An 18,523-nucleotide genomic window follows, 5' to 3' on the forward strand; every position below is an offset into this window, starting at 1 on the left:
CCTTATGTCCCATGATAGTTGATTTCAAAATAATTTGAGTAGGCTTCCCCATCTGACCTTTGGAAGCTTGCTTTCTCAGTGCCTACACAGCTCCCTACAGCAAGCCTCCTCCTGTGACACCATCCCTTCCCAAATAGTCTAATCAGTTCATCCTGGAAAGAGCTCCCATTTTGTGTTATTTTGGTTTACAAACTTGTAAGTGGCACTCAAAAACCTAACCCATGCATTCTGGATCAGGAAGACTTGGCACTCGGTAGTGTTTAATCTTCATTCACGTTACTCAATCTGACAAAAGACCAAAATAAAGTTTCTGTTGTAGTGCCAGACCCTAGCCTTTGGCCGCCTGCCCACACTGTAAGAGCTGGCCTCCTGGTCCAGGACATAAAGCCACTGTTTGCCTCCTTAGCCAGGGCACAAGCCTGTATCTGCTCAGGAAGAACCATTTGTGGGGCAGCCATGGCCACCTTTGTGAAACTTAGTACCAAAGCCAAGATGCCCATCGTGGGCCTGGGTACCTGGCAGGTGAGTGGGCGATCTCGGGCCACCCGCTCTCCTCAAAAGCCACTTTGGCATTTCTTCTTCGTTGCACAGCATCTGCCCAGGGTTTTGAACTCCAGAGCCGGAACCCAAGTGACTTTCTTTTCTCAGAGATTCTCCAGGTTTTAAAGCTATGAGGGTGGATTTCTTAGAAATGATGTTAGTTCCTATAGCAAGCATTGAGTTGATGTTGAACGCAAAATGGTTTCTGGGCCATTACTCTCTTAACTAGCTTTGCCCTAGGACTCAGCAACTTCCTGCATGGTCTGTCTTTGCTGTTACTTTGTTTCTGGTTGAGTGATTGAAAGAGGGAATAAGAATTTCCAAACGACCCAGCTCGCCTTGCTGCCCACTGGACTCCATCTGCAGCATCTGGCCTGGGAGCCTGTGTGAAAGGCAGGCAGAGTCTCAGACCCCAGCCCAGGCTACTGAACTGCTATCTGCCCTTTACCAAGACTCTCCATGGTTCTGACATACAGTAAAGGCCGAGCACCGGAACCACAGAGAACCTGGGTTGGCGGCACCGGTTCTGCCTGGCTATGTTAATGTCTCCTGACAAAAAGTCCTGAGATCCATTCTAGCGTCCAGTGAAGCAGATTATTTCCCAGCCTCTCTTGGGACAAGCCTGACATTGTTCCATCTAATTCTGCCTTCTTTGCCTTCCCCTCAGCCACAGTGAAGCATTAGGCAGCTTGTTCCCAGGAGCTGACTTTGGTTTTGGGTCCTTGAAATAGAGTAACACTCTGTTACCTTCAACTTGGAGCAATCCTTCTGCCCCAGCCTCTCCAGTGCTAAGATTTCAGGCGAAGCCACCATGCTTGTCAGGAGCTGGATCTAAAACCCTTCTGTTCTCCTGTCCCTCACAGTTCATCTCCAGACTGCCCCCTGTTTCTCTTTCCCTTTTTATACACACTAGGACCTCTCTTTCTTTCAACACTGGGTTGAAATCTTAACCAGAATAGAAAGATTTGTTTCAAATCCCAATTTCACATCCATCAAAACAGTGAATGATCACTTGCAGATCTCCAGGGAATCTACTCACTCAGAAGAATGAGCCGAGGTGAACTTTTAGAATTCTCACAGCGATGTAGGTTCTGTACAGGAGTCGTTTTCCGGATGAAGAAAGGACAATGTGCCCTTCAGTATGTGTGCCGGAGGGTGGGGCTTGGGCCTGGACCCCAGTGCCTCTGAGTGGCTGGCAGAAATTCCTTGGCCCCAAGATGGTATAGTTGTTGATCTCTGTTGTATGATCTTCTGATGTTTAACAACTGCAGAAAGAAGTTCTAGATTTTGTGAGGGTTGGAATGCTTCTTATTTGTCTGAGCTTCTTCTGTTGCTTTGAGACAGGGTCTCAGGCTGATTTCCAAGTCATGGTGCGGCTGAGACTGGTCTTGAACTCCCAGTCTTCCTGCCTTCAAGGTGCTGATATCATTCATAACCATGAATCAACATGCATTGTGTGTGTGTGTTTTGTGTGTGTGTGCGTGGTATGTGTACTGTGTGTGTGTGGCGTGTGTGTGTGTGGTATGTGTATTGTGTGGTGTGTGTGTGTGTGTGTGTGTGTGTGTGTGTGATGTGCCGCACATAGGCAGGCCTCAGATTCATGCTTGTCCTGCCTCTGCCTCCCTTGTGCCTCACTATACTCTGCTGAGAGATGACTTGCAAGTTTTTATTTTCCCAAGCTACTATCTGGGTACTAGGTGAGGTCAGACCGTGGTATTTTAAATGACCTTTTTCTCTTGTTCTAGATTCTTCTTCTTCTTTTAAATCTGTGAAAAAGAACGTCCATATACCAGGCTTTCCGCTCTCTCTCTCTCTATGAAACAGTGATTATCCAGTGACCTGCACCTCCTGAATCTCGCTGTCAGGTGATGAGATACAATTTTTACAGCAAGCAAGCAACAGAAGGCACAAATTGTAACACTCTTATTTGTCAGTCAAGGTTTAGAGAGATTGAGAAATCTGTTCAGCCTCATATTAATACACAGTAGACTTTAGATTTAACTTGTAACGATCATGTTTGAGGTGCTTATAACTGTCTGGTGTCTGAAAATTCCTCTTTGTCACTTCAGAGTTCCGGGAATTACAATGTTGGAGCCATCTGCCACTCCCAGAAACTAGAGACCCTTCAAAATCAGCTTACAAAAGGGAAAAATTAATAATTTATGACTAGAATGGGACATGGGATGATTATCATTACAATGTCATATGTAGTAAGATGCCATGATGAAAGTCATCCCTTCATAAGCTAACCTAAAGAAGTTAATAAAACAAAAAAATATTGCTTTTTCATTAATCACTTTTTCTTTGAAAAGTTTTCTAGCATATATTTTTTTCTTCCCCAGTATACTTTTGGAAATAGAACCCCAGTAAGGCTGTGGTTTTGAGAATCTGGCCCATATGAAGCCTATAAGAGGGGGCCTCAGGAGCATCTGATGGTCCTTTCTCTTGCTTTTCAGTCTCGTCCAGGCAAAGTCAAGGAAGCTGTGAAGGCGGCCATTGATGCTGGGTATCGCCACATTGACTGTGCCTATCTGTATGAGAACGAGAGTGAGGTAGGCGAAGGGATCCGAGAGAAGCTCCAGGAGAAGGCTGTGAAGCGGGAGGACCTCTTCGTTGTCAGCAAGGTACAGTGGCCCACTTGCTGAATGTGGTGGCTTCAAGGCAAGGGGAAGATCTGGACCACATTAAGAGCCTTGACCATCTTTCTAATGTGCCTGTTTTCCTTCTAATCCCCTTCTTCCTTGATTTTTGATATGCCTGGACAAAAATATTCACACTCCAAGTCAGTACTGGAAGAAGACGCTGCTGGCCCCCAACCCTTGCTGTTTTCCTGTGGTGGGAATGGCTCCAATGAGCCACCTGGTACACTTGGCCTCTCTGTCTTCTCTTAATAGGATCCCCCTGCGAGGTGGTAGGCAGAGGCTAGCGGTGCATTCAGGGTACATTTCAAAACACACCGTCTCATGCTGTTCTTTTTTTGTTGTTGTTGTTTTTTGTTTTTTGAGACAGGGTTTCTCTGTAGTTTTTGGTGCCTGTCCTGGAACTAGCTCTTGTAGACCAGGCTGGCCTCGAACTCACAGGGATTCGCCTGCCTCTGCCTCCCGAGTGCTGGGCTTAAAGGCGTGCGCCACCACCGCCCGGCTTCATGCTGTTCTTAACAGTCTGGCCCTGAAGGTTTTGTTTGTTTGTTTGTTTTTCCTTTTTCTTTTTTTTCAGACATGGGTATTTTGGAAATGGTAGGAGCATTACTTATTGTTAAACAGGAATCTATTTCAGTTCAGTAAAAAGTGAACTGTAAAATATTACTAAAAAGAAGGGACTTGGTGTGTGAGGGGTCCTAGGCCCTGTATTGGACATAACTCTCTAAAACAGTCTAGCTCCAGGTACCTGGAAACTGTGTCTGGTGTAATACATAGACCCACTGTGGGGAGTGACCTCATCTAGATAAATTTATATTTCAGCCCTTGAGCCTGACAGGCTTCAGGTTGTGGAAGTACAGTAAGGACAGCTGCTCTCAGTAGCATCAGGATGTCTGAAATGTAAGGGTTAGTCACAATGCCTGCTGCTGGGGAGCTGGTAGCAAAGGAAAGGAGTGAACATATCTAACCAGAGGTCAAGTGTGCTAAATGATTTAGGAAACAGAATACCAAGCGCATGGAAGAACACATAGGCACGACCTTGGCTGGCTGACCTACTGTGCTGAACACATAGGCACGGCCTTGACTGGCTGACCTACTGTGTTGAACACATAGGCACGACCTTGGCTGGCTGACCTACTGTGCTGAACACATAGGCATGGCCTTGACTGGCTGACCTACTGTGTTGCCTTTCTATTTTTAACTTTATTATAAAGTTTCAATGGTTTGTCCTGGGATTAGATCAGCTGCAAATCTCAAAGGAGGGAGGGTGGCTGTGGAGTAGCCCTTTCTTTACCCCATTCTAAAGCCCCCATGTCACACCCTGCAGCTGTGGCCCACCTTCTTCGAGAAAAGCCTGGTGAAGAAAGCCTTTCAGAAAACCCTCACGGATCTGAAGCTGGACTACCTGGACCTGTATCTGGTTCACTGGCCACAGGGATTCCAGGTTTGAGCTGCTCTTTGCCCCATCTGTAGCTGCTGAGCAAATGCCAGAGCAGCAGCTGTGCCTGAGCTGGGGGCAGGAAAGAGAGCGGAGGCAGGAGCCCTTGCACAGAACAGGACTGTGACCCCGAAGGGTTCTGGATCAGCATTCGATGCTTGGGGATGGCACATGCTTAGGTTTTGCTTTAATTCTGTTTTAGAGGAACTGTGATTCTTGCCAGCCCAAATACATATGACTGTCCTGTCACCTTCCCGTTGACTCCGCGCCCAGCGGTCCTCTCCTAGGGAACCTCATAGGACAGTCTGGAATAGTATTCAGAACACTCCTGCTCACCCAAGTGCACTCATGCGCTGTCAGCCTGTTGATGCTGGGAGGCAGTCAACCTACCCTGAAAAATCGTCACTTAATGCCAACGGCCTCCTCCTGCCTGCTCACAAGAGCTTGGAGGAAATGGAATTCTTAGCCTTTCCCCTCCAAGACCGGCCACAGTGATGGTGGCATGCCACTCCAAATCCAATCTTTCATCAGGTTATGACCATAGATGCTGGCCGCTGCTACACCCTTCCTATTGAATGTTTGCCTAATTGCCTTGAAGTTAAAATTTTCTCCAAGTGTATATGGGTCTTGGTATGCTGGGTTAATTTTCATGGTGATAATGATGGCTTCTGCAATATACTAGCAGCAGATTGTAAAGCCAAGCCAGCAGTATCAGAAATAGAGGACTTACATATTGTGGTAGACTGAGCAGAGATGGCCCCGAGACTCTTTTGATGTGTGTTCTCCAGAGCCTGAACAGATGCTGTGCAGGTGTGGGGTGTTCTTACTGTCCTGTCCTGAGACCTCTCTCCACAGGAATGGAATCTACGATCTGATTCCAATGGGTGTATTGTTTTGCATTACAGCCTGGGAAGGAGTTTTTCCCCACAGATGAAAAAGGCGATATTATCACCAGTAAATACACATTCTTGGATGCTTGGGAGGTAGGTTCTAGTTTCTTTAAAATGTACTCAAAGAGATAAGTTTGTCAGATACCCATTGACTCCACCCTGGCATAACAGCCCATGTGCCTTGTATGGGATCTCATCATTGAATTCTCTAATTCTCTCAGTACATTTTACTTACCACCAGATGGATTGGGGTTCCCTTTGACCCTATTTACACTGAGATCTAAGTGAGGCAGGAAACACAAATTGCATCACAATTTGATATAAACACGCCATCCTGGAAGCAGAGGGATGCCCTGGGGGCTCATAATAATTGGGCAACTTGAAGTAAAAATTTAACTCCCATAAGCCTCACTGTCCTTGTCATTAAAAAACATAATATATAATAATAATGCATAGCGTTAGGGTGTGACAGGATTAAAATAGCTAAAATATAGAAATTTAATCAAAGAGCCCATTGGTCATTAGCTTCTCCATGTATGGAATACAAAATCCTCACCTACAAGACTTGTAAGTCATCAGGTCATATAGAAAACTTGTGACACAGTCAGGGCTGGATCCAGATCTGTGTGACTCAACAGTTACCGAGGCTTTGAGTGTCCTGCTTGGCAGTAAATACACATGGACATCAGAGAACACAAGTGTTGTGCTTTTTAGGTCAGTTGAGGCCTTGACTTGCATAATCATGCAAAAATGAATTAAAGTTTGACTGTCTCTAATAACTTTTACCGCGGTATGTGTTAGGGTTATTACTGCTGCGATGAAACACCAACACGGGGAAGAAAGGGGTGTATTCATCTTACACTTCCACATCACTGTTCATCAGCAAAAGAAGTCAAGACAAGAACTCAAACAGGGCAGAAACCTAGAGTCAGGACCTGATTCAAAAGTCATGGAAGCGTACTGCTTACTGGCTTACTCCTCATGGCTTGCTCAGTTTGTTTTCTTATAGAGATCAGAACCACCAGCCCAGGGATGGCCCCACCCACAGTGGGCTGGACCCTCCCCTACCAATCACTAATTAAGAAAATACCCTACAGTCTTGCCTACAGCCTGATCTTATGGAGGCATTTTCTCAAGTGAGGTTCCCTCCTCTCTGATGACTTTAACTCGCACCAGCATAAGTATCCTCTTGCAAATGCTAAAAGGTGGGACAAAGTGAAAGAACAAGTCATAAATGATTAGAAAAGACAGACTCCAAGAATTAGCATATTGTTTGTCGGGCTGTCCCGAATTGCACTGCGTTTCAGACTCTAGGAAACTTGCCTTCTCTGGAGAGAATGAAATTGATGAAATGTTACTTTCCCATGGTTTGTCCCAAAGTGTTTATTTACTAACACACTGCTCTTGCCACTTTGAGCTTTAGCTGGTCATGGTAAGAAAATGTAGAGCGCAAAACCCATTTGACAACTGAGTGACAGCTGAGGGTGAAGGCAGCAAAGCAAGGCAGCCTTTGGAAACCCTGGTGCTGAAGAATGCTGTCCTGGGGGCATGGCCTGCCCACTGTTGGTTTTGAAGTTAGAGAGGCTGTGATTATCTTCACAGGATGCTCACACACTGCTGAGGAATGTCGTTTCTTTGTGGGTGTGGTCACTCCTAAGTTAGCCCAATTAAACTCACTGTTTCAAGAACTAGACTTGGGTAGAATTCTTCTTCAGTCTGCTTGCTGTGGGTACCCCATCTGGCGTGAACAGAGGTTTGTTCATTTATTTCGTCTCCCCAGGAAACCTGGAAATGTATTTAAAGGAATTATCCTTGGCAATTGAATCATTAAATTTGCCCACTAGTAGCAGAAGATTTGTTACAAGGAATTTGGAAGGATGAGAGAGTGGAGGCTGGGGATTTAGCTCTGGCAGAATGCTTGTAGAGCAAGCACAAGGCCTGGTTTAACCAAACAGAAACAGTCTTTTACAACTAGGGTACATATGGTTGGGTTTTTAAGACTGGATGAGGCTTCTGGCAGTAGATGTGAAAGGAAAAATATTAACTCCCAAAACTACAACAATAAGGAGACTCTATGGTATGATCCCACTTGATTGATGCTTAACAAACAACAGAACGGCTTGTGCGCACAGAATCAGCGATGTTGCAGTGTGTGTACCAAGACTCACAGACAGCCTGGTTTTGTTGTTCATTTTGCAGTGAGTTGAGGGTACTAATTAGATAAGATGGCGACTGTACATATTACTAGATTAAAATCTAGCCTCTTAAATGTCTTCATAATATTTTACTGTGTGATGTAAATACTAGTGTGTCTAAAGTTTGTTCCATAGCATTTTTGCCATAGCTCTTAAAATGATATCATATTAAGAAGACAATTCTGCCACAGTATCTTACACTGGGGCTGATTTGCTGTCTCATGAGTAAATCCAAGAATGATTCCTAAATAAAAGGTTTACAGATGTAAAAAGATATCATACTGCTCTGATTTGATCTTGGCAGGGTGAAATATGTCTGGGTAGGGTAGTTTTATGGATCTACAACCAATCCAAAAGAAAGTCCATCGGCCACAATCTATAATAGGGGAAGAGAGTTGAATGTAAAGAAGGACATATAGACCATACACCCAGAGCAAACCTGACCTAGGTCACAGTGTAGCATTTGGTTTCCTCCCCATTGGAAAGATGCTGGGACCTTCAGATCTCATCAGTGTTAAACTGTCTTGCCTAGTAAAGTCTTCTTCACTTCCCACTCACCCAAGTGCTTCTCATCCTGGTACATTAAAATCGGCAGAGGGCCTTTTGAACATCCTAATATCCAAGCTGCATCCCAAAGGAAACCAGTAAGAAGTCCTGGGAGTGGAGTCTAGACACCTGTTTCTTGTATAGCCTTCAGAGGGTCCGAGATGCCGCCAAGATTGAGAAAGAGTAGACAGTGTCAGCTGAACACACCCTGCTCACCCCTACCTCTAAGCCCTTGCTCCTCCTTCTCCATAATCTGTTCAGGAGTTCATTGCCTTTCCTCATGGCATTTTTCGATGCCCAGTTTGAACTCTACGTCTAATGTCTCCTCTGGGACCCAGTGGATTCTTTTCTCCCATCCTTGATTCTTGAGGCTGTGTCAACTGTCAGTGAAGCTGAGGTAGCCTCGGCACTAAGGCAGCTGACTCATTGAGGGGCTCCCTAGAACTTTAGTTAAACTGTTAGAATCTCAAGCTGGCTGGGTGTGGTGGCACACTCCTTTAAACCCAGGACTCAGAAGGTGGAATTCTATAAATTCAAAGCCAACCTGATCTACATACTGAGCCTCTGGGGGGAAAAAGACTCTCAAGTAGAAAATACATAGTTTATATTTTTACATTCCAAAAACTCCCAACCGGAATGTGCAATAAACAAAACATAAATGTGTCTGATTTGTGGTTGCCACAAGCTCTTTATAGGCAAAAATATAAATACATAAAAAAATAAAATAAACCCTAGGTCTTTGAGGTTGAAGGATGTTTGCAGAACAAGCAGTCAATGGGACACATTTCAGGCCAGGTTCTCCTACCAGGGCCAGGATATCTGAATGGCCTTCCCCACTACATGCCAACCTGTGGTTGTAAAGGAAGAAAGATCTTAGACCCTAGAATCACAGCTGGTCCTGATGATTCAGGACTATAACCCTAGCCAAGCTGGAGACAGAGGCAGGAGGACCACAAGTTCAAATCCTGGCTGAACCGCAGAGTAAGTTTGCTTACGGTTTCGGTTGTTGGGATGAAGGAGTGATGAACGTTTACATCTCTTATTCTACTGTGGAGGGAAGTCAGGGCAGGAACCTGGAGGCAGGAACTGAAATACAGGCTATGGAGTAGCACTCTTACTAGCCTGCTCAACCTGCCTTCTTATGCGCCCTAGGACTACCTGCCCAGGTCTCACAACACCAACAATGGATTGGGCCCTCCCACATCAATCACTAGTTAAGAAAATGCCCTAAAGACTTGCCCATAAGCAAATCTTATGGAGGCAATTTTTAAAATTCAGTCTATTTTCCCAAATAACCCTAGCTTGTGTCAAGTTGACATAAAACTAGTTATCACAAAGATCAAGGTTAGTTTGGGTAGAGAAATACCAGCCCTGAAAGGAGAAGTGTTGGCTCAGGAACCCCCAAACCAAGTTCTCAGACCAAGTTATCAGCACAAAGGAGATTTATTTGCCCCAGAGGGACAAAGGGCAGAAAATAAGAGAAAAAGACAGGAGATAGAGGTTGAGGGAAAAGGGGAAGGGATTAAGAGAAAGGGGTAGGGGTGTTGTCAGGAGAGGAAGGAAGGATGTATATGTGTGTGTGTGCACACTCAAGGACTGCCCCTGCATAGAGAGGAGACAGATGTGTGTGCACACACAAGGACTGCCTCTGCATAGAGAGGAGATAGATGTGTGTGCACACACAAGGACTGCTCTGCGTAGAGAGAAGATAGATGCAGTATACAGGAAAATGGCAGTTTATAAAGGTACAAGGAGAAACCCAATGTTGGGATGAGGTGTTTAATTTTAACTGGGCATGCTAATGAGCCAAAGGGGACTTTTGATTGCTGGACTTCAATACTTTGATAGCTGGACCTTGGTAGTCAGCCTCAGGAGGAGGAAGTGGCCAAATAAGGGAGACAGACCTTGGTGGCTAGCTTCAGGATTGTAATCTAATGACTTTTAGCAAGACAGAGAGATAAAGGGGGAGAAAGGTAGGGTTTTCCAGAGCTCTGTCACGCTTAAACTGGTCAGGGTCTCTACAATCACAAATTTTAAAAATGGGCCATAATGAAGCTCAGTGGTAGAGTGTCTATTTAGTATATGAGAGGCCCTAGGTTTAATAATCCTCAATAGCAGAAAACAACTAATTTTAAAAGACGTCCCACAGAAGTGATGTCATTCCACAGACTAGAGCCTCCTTGGTGGATGACCCACGTTTGGATGAATAGAGAGAAGAAAGAGTACAAACCCTTCACATATTTCTCATTTCACATTATTTGATCTTGGGTAACGGGGCTTGAAACAGCCAGAGGGCACCACGGTCTGGACTGAGACTTGCTTTTAGTACTTCAGCTAAACTTGTAATGGTGGATTCATTGCAAATTTACTAGTATTCTGTATCATTGTAAAGCTGAGCCAGCATCCCTGTATCCTCCCGCAGCCAACTAAACTGCATTCCTTCCTGTAATAGGCCATGGAGGAACTGGTGGACCAGGGGCTGGTGAAAGCCCTGGGCATCTCCAACTTTAACCACTTGCAGATTGAGAGGCTCCTGAGCAAGCCTGGACTGAAACATAAGCCAGTGACCAACCAGGTAAATTCCCTTTGGCGAAAGAATCTTGCTTTGTGACTGCTTCTACATTTGCAGACCAATGGACCAAGTCGTCTCTCAGGGATCAGTGTTCAGGATGCTTAGGGAGGTGGGAGACAGATCTCTGGGTCTGGTCTATAGGACATCTATCAGTGGGTTGTATTTGGCCTTTGTGTTGTCTCTTCTTGTGCCCAGAGTTCCATCTGAGCCACTCAGGCAGGTCTACTTCCCTAGTGATGGAGATGTGTTCTCTTGCAGGTCGAGTGCCACCCATACCTCACTCAGGAAAAACTAATTCAGTTCTGTCATTCCAAGGGTATCAGCGTCACAGCCTACAGCCCCTTGGGCTCTCCAGAGAGACCTTGGTAAGGTTTCTGAGTGTTACTTACTTTATCATTCAAAATTCATGTTTCATAATTGGCTAATATTGCTATGAATTTCTGAGGCACCTGAAAAAATGTGTCTATAGCAATGCATTTGGCCACAGTACTGGCACATAGTTTGTGTGGCAAGGGTTGGGGGAAGAAGAGAGAGAGAGGAAGAGAGGGAGAGGAAGAGAGAGAGAGAGAGAGAGAGAGAGAGAGAGAGAGAGAGAGAGCATATTTGATTCTGGAAATGCTCCATTTCTGCCAACCAGTGCCAGGGCAGACTTCTCAAACTGGTAAAGCTCCATGGGAAAGATACAAATTTTCAGGTCCTCTGGTTGCCTTTCAAATGGGAAAGGCTGTGATGTTCTTCTTTGACACCATCCTGGTAGTAATATCCACAATGATGATGTCACTCCAGCTACCTTTCTGCATTTAGGGCCAAGCCAGAGGACCCTTCACTGCTAGAGGATCCCAAAATTAAGGAGATTGCTGCAAAGCACAAGAAAACCCCAGCCCAGGTAAAATACTGTTGGGTTTTTTTTCTCCTATTCTCCAGCAATCCTTTGTACCATCCTTGTTTTATTGTGTTGCCTGCTTTTAATCCCTTGAAGAAGAAGAAATGAGAAATGTGAGTCTGTTGGGATGCCCAGGAAGTATATCTGGTACTGGTGAAATCAGGACTGCCTCTGTCCATTAGCTTCTTGCCAAGCTCTCAGGCCATACCACGGGAGGATGTCTTTGAGGTTGGGTTTGTACAGTTGGTGCCAACTGTGCAGGGTCTTGGTCCTTTGAACACCAGTCTTCACATTCTTACCTAGGGAAATCATGGTATTGTTTCCAAGAGTACAAGGGTAGGGCTGCCAGGAGTTCCGAATGGTGAAATCCTTAGTTAATTTCTAACTGCCATAGCTAAAGCTGTCCTAGTCACAAATGTATTTCCCTTACACTAGGAGAGGCTTTTATAAGTGGGTATTAAGTGGGTACCTGTTATCCCCGCCATGTTCACAGGTTCTGATCCGCTTTCACATCCAGAGAAATGTGGCCGTCATCCCCAAGTCTGTGACGCTCACCCACATGCAGGAGAACATTCAGGTAAGATCTAAAATGATCATCTGCTATTCCTTGGTCAAGCAGAAGAGAGGGGACCCTGTCTTTAAGCGTCTCAATCCATCCCTGTTTTGCTGGTGTGTCCTTTCTTCTACTGTCCTCCTTATGAGCGCTTGTCCCAGGGAGCTTGCCTCAACAGATGTGATGACTGTTCTTGTTTGTCAGCTTGACTACATCAGAGTCAACAACAATCCAGAGATGGAGGGCACACCTATGAGAGATTATTTTTGCTTGGTTTGACGTGAGTGGATCCACTTCTAGTCTGGAACTTTGAGGCAGGAAGACACATGCCTTTCATTTGGGTCTGGAGATGGGAAGACACTAGTTTGGGCCACCCCTTCTCCTGGAAGCCTATATAAGGACATAGAAGAAGGAAGCATTTTCTCTTTGCCTGCTTGCCCTCTCATTACTAGCTCTCATTCATTTCTTAACTGGCATTGGACTCCTCTTCTTTGGGATTCCAGCACACACTGAAGACCAGCTGAGACATCCAACCTCGTGGACTAAGCAACTATTGGATTCTTGGACTTTTTGTTCACAACCAGTCACAATTAAATGTTTCCTTATTAAGAGTAGCCATGGTCATGGTGTTCCTTCACAGCAATAGAGCACTGGCTAAGACAACAGAATTGAGATGAATCACCATTGGGCAAAGATAAGCAGGGGCCAGGAAGTAGCAACTGTACCCTTTAGCACTGCAAATAGCCCTGCTTACCACTGAGCACTTAGATCATGGGCCATAGACTGCCCTACCCATGAACAGAGTGTTCTGGCCTACAAAACCCCCCTGCTTGCAGGAGAAGAGGAATGGAATACATTTGAAGAAATGTCTCCTGGAAGATTAACTGTGCAGTTATCCTTAAGAGATCACAGTCTCTGTTCACTAAGCATAGCTGCAAACCCGGTCTCCTTCCTTTTGAAATACTAAGCCCTATAAACAACACAGTCTTGATTTAGAGACTAGTTTATATTCAGTGTGGACCTAATAGGAGAAACACTAGGACCTTGGGTCTCACCAGCATTTTTCTTGCTAACGATGTTTTTGGAACTCTGGCTTTTCCAGGTCTTTGACTTCAAGTTGAGTGATGAAGAGATGGCTGCCATACTCAGCTTCAACAGAAACTGGAGGGTCTGTTCCTTGCCAATGTGAGTGGTTCTGGGTTTAGGAGGATGACCAGGAGTTTTCTTGAGGTTTTACAGGGTTAGCTCAAGAGATAATAAGGCACATGGGATGACTTTTGTCTTCAAATACTGTTTTGGGGCAGTTGTGAAAAATTAAAACTTGAGGGAAGATATTGTCCGTTGTTACCTGTTACTCAAACTATGCGAATAGAGAAAAGGCATGCTGTTCCACTGTAGGAGACGGGGATAGCTGAAGTGACGTCACATACATATGTCAGAGAGTAACAAGTGATACAGAGAAAAATAAAGTAGGGCAAACTGCATAAAGAATGAATGAGAACTGGTATTTTCTTGATAGGTAATAACCCGGGGACAGTTTCATGGGACATAGAATAGAATTCTTGATGCTGATATCCGCAGGTGCAGACACACCAGGTGTGTACGGGGTGAGGGATAGAACACTTGAGTATGGAGGTCAGTGAAGCCAGGACCTAATAGGCAAAGGGTATTAGAGAAAGAAATAAGGTTAGAGATAGCTTTGGGCTAAGGGCACACAGGTGGTATAGAGCATGGAGGAACTTTGAGTTTAGCTCTGCAGGAGCTGAGAAACCAGGAGACGGTTTTGTGTAGAAGTTTGCATATCTCATAGGGTGGAATGCTAAAAACTGATTTTTGCACTTAGAAATTACAGAGAGACTGGGAGAATAGTCTAGGGGAGAGATTACAGTCATTGGACTTACCTCATAATGTGATAGAAGAAATTAGGAAGATTGGATTCCAGACAAATGGGAAATCAGAGCAGACTGAATTTACTAACAAAACAACAACAACAAACAATCAAGTGTGGGTTTTGTTGGCTTGACTTTATTTTTGCTGGAGCAACTCAAGAGCAGAATTGTCATTTAGGAGTAGCCTGGGTTTGAGAAATGCTTATGATACCTATTGGGCATTGCATAGGGAAAGTCAGATGGAGTGGGATCTATGAGTGCCAGGCAGGGGTTGGCAATAAACCTCACCTTGCTGGCTTCCGGTCCAAGCCCTGACACTCACTCATTGTCCGTGAAGCATCAGGTAGATTTAGTAACCTCACCAAATCGATTTCTGTTATTTACAAAGTAGTGATGATAGTACAAGCAACAGAAAACATACATCGAGTATTTAGGCTCCTCAACTCTATGCTTATATGAGTATTTTATTTAATACAACAACCAATATGTTCATCTCACCATGATTCCCCATTTTACAATGATGTGGGAATGAACCAAAACAGGATTTGTAAGGCCGTTGGCTGTGTGCCAGGTATCTATCTAATGAGCCTTCCTTACGCCATTATTCTAAAGACCACTGATTATTCTCTTGCCCTCTTTTCTCAAGTACTCATTTGAGGGCAGGTCATAGTATGGGCCCTCTTCTGTGTTCCCATGGCCTTGTGGGGGAGGAGCCCAAGAGTGCAGAAAGGTTGTTGAGCACATTGTATAATAATGCCGATGAGATCGTCTTTGTGGCTCTTGTGGAACATTGTCTTCTGTGTGCCTGTTGCTGCAGGACAGTTAATGCGGAGGACTACCCTTTCCATGTGAACTACTGAGGCGGCATCGCCTGATGAGAGCGGCTCATAGAGTCTTTCTTTGCTGATGTGCAAATAATTCCTCCTGAGATGGATTTAAGCCAAGGCTGTTTGACATCGTACCATCAAGCGGTCAAATCAAGGCAATACTGTATTCAAATCCTCATTGTTCAACCAGGAGCAGATTTGTTTTGGAGAAATGTGACTCAAAGAGCAAACGGTGCTCTCCTGCATATGATTGGATGCACTTGTCAAACAGCAGGAGCTATGGCAAGGCTGAAGGCACTAAGAAGAAAAAATAAAAGCAATAATAGTAACCAGCATGTCCAACACAGTGTGGTGTGTTCTTTGAAAGAGCACACTTGGTGAATCTATTCACATTTTACTTGGCCAATAATAGAGGCATGGGGAGGCCAACCACTTGCTCATAGTCCCCCAGGTCATATGTGGCTAAACCAAATATCACAGGCCGGTGCTCTCAGGGGGAGCTCAAGCTGATACGTTGCTCTCTTCTTCCCAAGTCCTCTCCTGTTTCTCTCCTTTGCCATTTCCCTGTGACCTTATCAACTACTATTGCCGTCCCACCTTGCCCTTAATGTGCCAGTATGCCAAAGAGCCAATGCTGGTGGTGACCAAGCCTATGAAACCCCCACAGATGCCATTGTTCATTGAGAGGCATTGTAGCAACCCTGGGAACACAGTGGAAAACAGAAGTAAGTCTGGACATGAAAATACCATTGACTTGGGGTTTCTATTGCTGTGAAGAGATAGCATGGCCACAGCAACTCTTATAATTGGGGCTGGCTTACAGTTTCAGAGGGTTAGTCCATTATCATAATGAGAGAAGCATGGCAGTGCACAGGCAGACATGGTGTTGGGGATGGAGTCAAGATTTCTACATCCAAATCAGCAGGCAGTAGGAAGAGAGTCAGTAGGCCTGGCTTGAGCTTCTGAGACCTCAAAGTCTGCCCCTCCTTTAACAAACGGACACACTTCCTCCAACAAAGCCACACCCACTCCTACAAGGCCACAGCTCCTAATGGTGCCACTGTCATTGGGGCTAGGGGACCATTTTTATTCAAACCACCACACCACCAATCTGGGACATGCCTTTTTTTTTCTATAGTATTTCTTCTTGGGAAGTATTCCAGTCATTCAGAAATGTATAGAGAGGAACATGGTGGGCATCCAGTAATCCATATTACAAATTTTACCATGTTATTATTTTGCAATGCTTGCTCCAAATGCTTTTAAAAAGAAACTGATTAAAGGACTCAGTGGTCGCCCAGTGCTGTCAAGTACCACTTGGTGCCTTTCCCCATCCCTGTTCCCCAAAGGCAATGCCTGTGCTCAGAGAGCCGAGTCATCCTCTGATGCTCACAGATTTCCTGCCCTGCATTTCCCGTGGTGTGTATGACAACTGGGGGCAGGTGGTCACCTACATTTCCAGGCCTCCTAGTCAGATGGCTTCCTCTGGGATTGCTCAGCGGGGTCCTCTGTTAGGAGGTTGAAGGTCTGCAAAAAGAGAAAGGCAGCTGTTTTCTTGAGTAGTATTTCAGTAGAAGCAACATTTTCCGCTGTGATTCTGACTCCTACCAGTTGACAGGGCTTCTGGGACTAAGGCATCCGCCTTCCTCCTGTACCCTCTCGTCTCTAGGAGTGGTGGTCTCTTCTGGCTGTTGCTAACCTTGGAATTACCTCCTGCTCTTTTGTTTGCTATTCCAGCTTTTTCATCAAGGTTGCACAGGGGTGGAGCTCGCTTTTGAGGCTTTGGTGTTTTCTTCCTTGACTCTCCCTGACATCTGATGATGGCTGGAATCCCCATGGTTCTTTGCTTTGTAGGTGCTGGACTCACTTCTCCCTCTGCCTACCTGTGTTATTCTTAGAGGGACACCAGTCATTGGATTTGTGACGCACCTTCACCCAGCATGCCCTAACTCTAGTTGCAAGGATCCTTTCTTTGAATATATCTCATTCTGAGGTCTGGGCAGGGATAGATTTTTGGTAACATTATTCATACATTTCTGAAGTATTGTAATGCCCTTATTCGGGTGCTCCATGCTTCTAAAAATTATATTTGTGTGCCTTTTTAAAAATAAGCTTTTCTTTTTACATTCATTGGTTACTCACTCAGAGTGAGGTGAGATTCCCCTGGAACTGGACTTACAGCCAGTTGGAAGCCATCATGTAGATGCTGGGTATTGAACTGGAGTCCTCTAGAAGGACAACCAAGACTCTTAACCACTGAGCCATCTCTCTAGCCCCTTACCTCCTTTGAATTTCGGTACATCCCAGTATACTGCAACTCAATCAGCAATACAAAAGTAGAACATTTTTAGCAGAGTAAGGGTATACCTAGAATTGAGATGAAAACATGTGCTAACTTTGCTTGGTGTTTCCATTGTTCCAGGAAAGCAAAACCCATTTGTGGGTATGAGCTTCAAAATGTGCAAGTATGCATATGAGTCAAATGCTTATTATATTTGCATATTTAATATAATTGTTGCATAATAATAGAGGCATACCAAAATTAAATATTATTATATAATAGATGGTCTGACCAATGACTGACAGTTGATGGCTACTGGGGGGGATGTGACTCCTGTCCCGGGAACCCAGTGGATGGTCCCACGCTCATGTGCAGGGAGGCAGCATTAGCTGGATTCAGCAGGTTGAATAAAGACAATAATAGAAGATGAAGTTGGGAGAGAGACACATCCCGGGGTATCCCAGTAAAATTTGGAGAGGGAAGTGGGGTGAGTATTGATCATAATATATCGTATATATCTATCATACATATCAATGACATTCTGAAAGAATAAATAAACAATAAAAAAGAACTATAAACATAGAGGGAAGTGGGATGAATATTTTTCATAATATATCATACACATCTATCATATATATCAGTGGCATTCTCAAAGAATAAGTAAACAATAAAAAATATAAACATAAATAGCTGTGCACCTGTGATATAGCCCAGATATTTCCATTAAAAGAAATTAAAATGTTGGGAGGCTGGGGCAGGAGAATTTCTGTGAGTTTGAGGCAAGCTTGAGCTCTACAGTGAGTCCTGAGCCAACTGGGGTCATATGGTGAGAACCTGCGTCAAAGGGGAGGAAAAGAAGAGGGAGGAGGAGGAGCAGGAGCAAAGAAACTAGAACTACATGGAAAAAATAGCTGTTCTAGAGTTGAAACAGAGAAAGATAACCCTGAATAGCCTCACCCAGGAAATAGGGGGTGGGGCCGGAACAGACGATGGGACCCACTAAAGGGTGCAAAACTGACTCAAACAGAGCGGGCAGATTAATAGCACAAGTGAATAATAATTCCTGAATAACATGGGATCCATAAAACCCACTAAAAGGGAAAACATGAGACTAGAAAACGCTTCCCTGACTATCACCTGACCTGTGCGGAAGAGACAGCAGTTAGGAAAGCCCCATTCGGATAGCCATATTGCAATCAATCCACTCAACAGCAGCCGGTGTTTAAGCTAGTAAGCAAATGTTTGGTGAGCAAGTGAAGGTTTGCCTGTC

At 44.7% G+C, this 18,523-nt stretch overlaps 1 protein-coding gene across 2 annotated transcripts; it reads left to right on the forward strand.

Annotated features, from left to right (window-relative positions):
• The first annotated feature begins 361 nt into the window (after positions 1-361).
• On the forward strand, positions 362-15,314 carry LOC146889474 (aldose reductase-related protein 2). 2 transcript variants are annotated; one of them, XM_085683634.2, is made up of 10 exons: positions 362-522; positions 2,997-3,164; positions 4,507-4,623; positions 5,523-5,600; positions 10,701-10,823; positions 11,079-11,185; positions 11,607-11,706; positions 12,197-12,280; positions 13,359-13,441; positions 14,963-15,314. In XM_085683634.2, the coding sequence occupies exons 1-10, from the start codon at positions 457-459 to the stop codon at positions 15,003-15,005; spliced, it is 969 nt and encodes a 322-aa protein (XP_085539760.2). In that variant the 5' UTR covers positions 362-456; the 3' UTR covers positions 15,006-15,314. The 2 variants fall into 2 exon arrangements, with proteins under 2 accessions (XP_085539760.2, XP_085539762.2); XM_085683636.2 differs by having other exon boundaries at positions 11,625-11,706.
• Positions 15,315-18,523: the final 3,209 nt, after the last annotated feature.

The sequence above is a fragment of the Myodes glareolus genome, chromosome 25 (genome assembly GCF_982192425.1).
Source record: "Myodes glareolus chromosome 25, mMyoGla1.1, whole genome shotgun sequence".
Taxonomy (NCBI): domain Eukaryota; kingdom Metazoa; phylum Chordata; class Mammalia; order Rodentia; family Cricetidae; genus Myodes; species Myodes glareolus.

What these genes read in the sequence shown, in the direction of transcription:
- LOC146889474 (XM_085683634.2), top strand. Translation starts at nt 457, where the DNA reads ATGGCCACCTTTGTGAAACTTAGTACCAAAGCCAAGATGCCCATCGTG. An exon ending in ACCTCTTCGTTGTCAGCAAG is followed by an intron (nt 3,165 to 4,506) that starts GTACAGTGGCCC and finishes CACACCCTGCAG; the next exon opens with CTGTGGCCCACCTTCTTCGA. An exon ending in ACTGGCCACAGGGATTCCAG is followed by an intron (nt 4,624 to 5,522) that starts GTTTGAGCTGCT and finishes TTTGCATTACAG; the next exon opens with CCTGGGAAGGAGTTTTTCCC.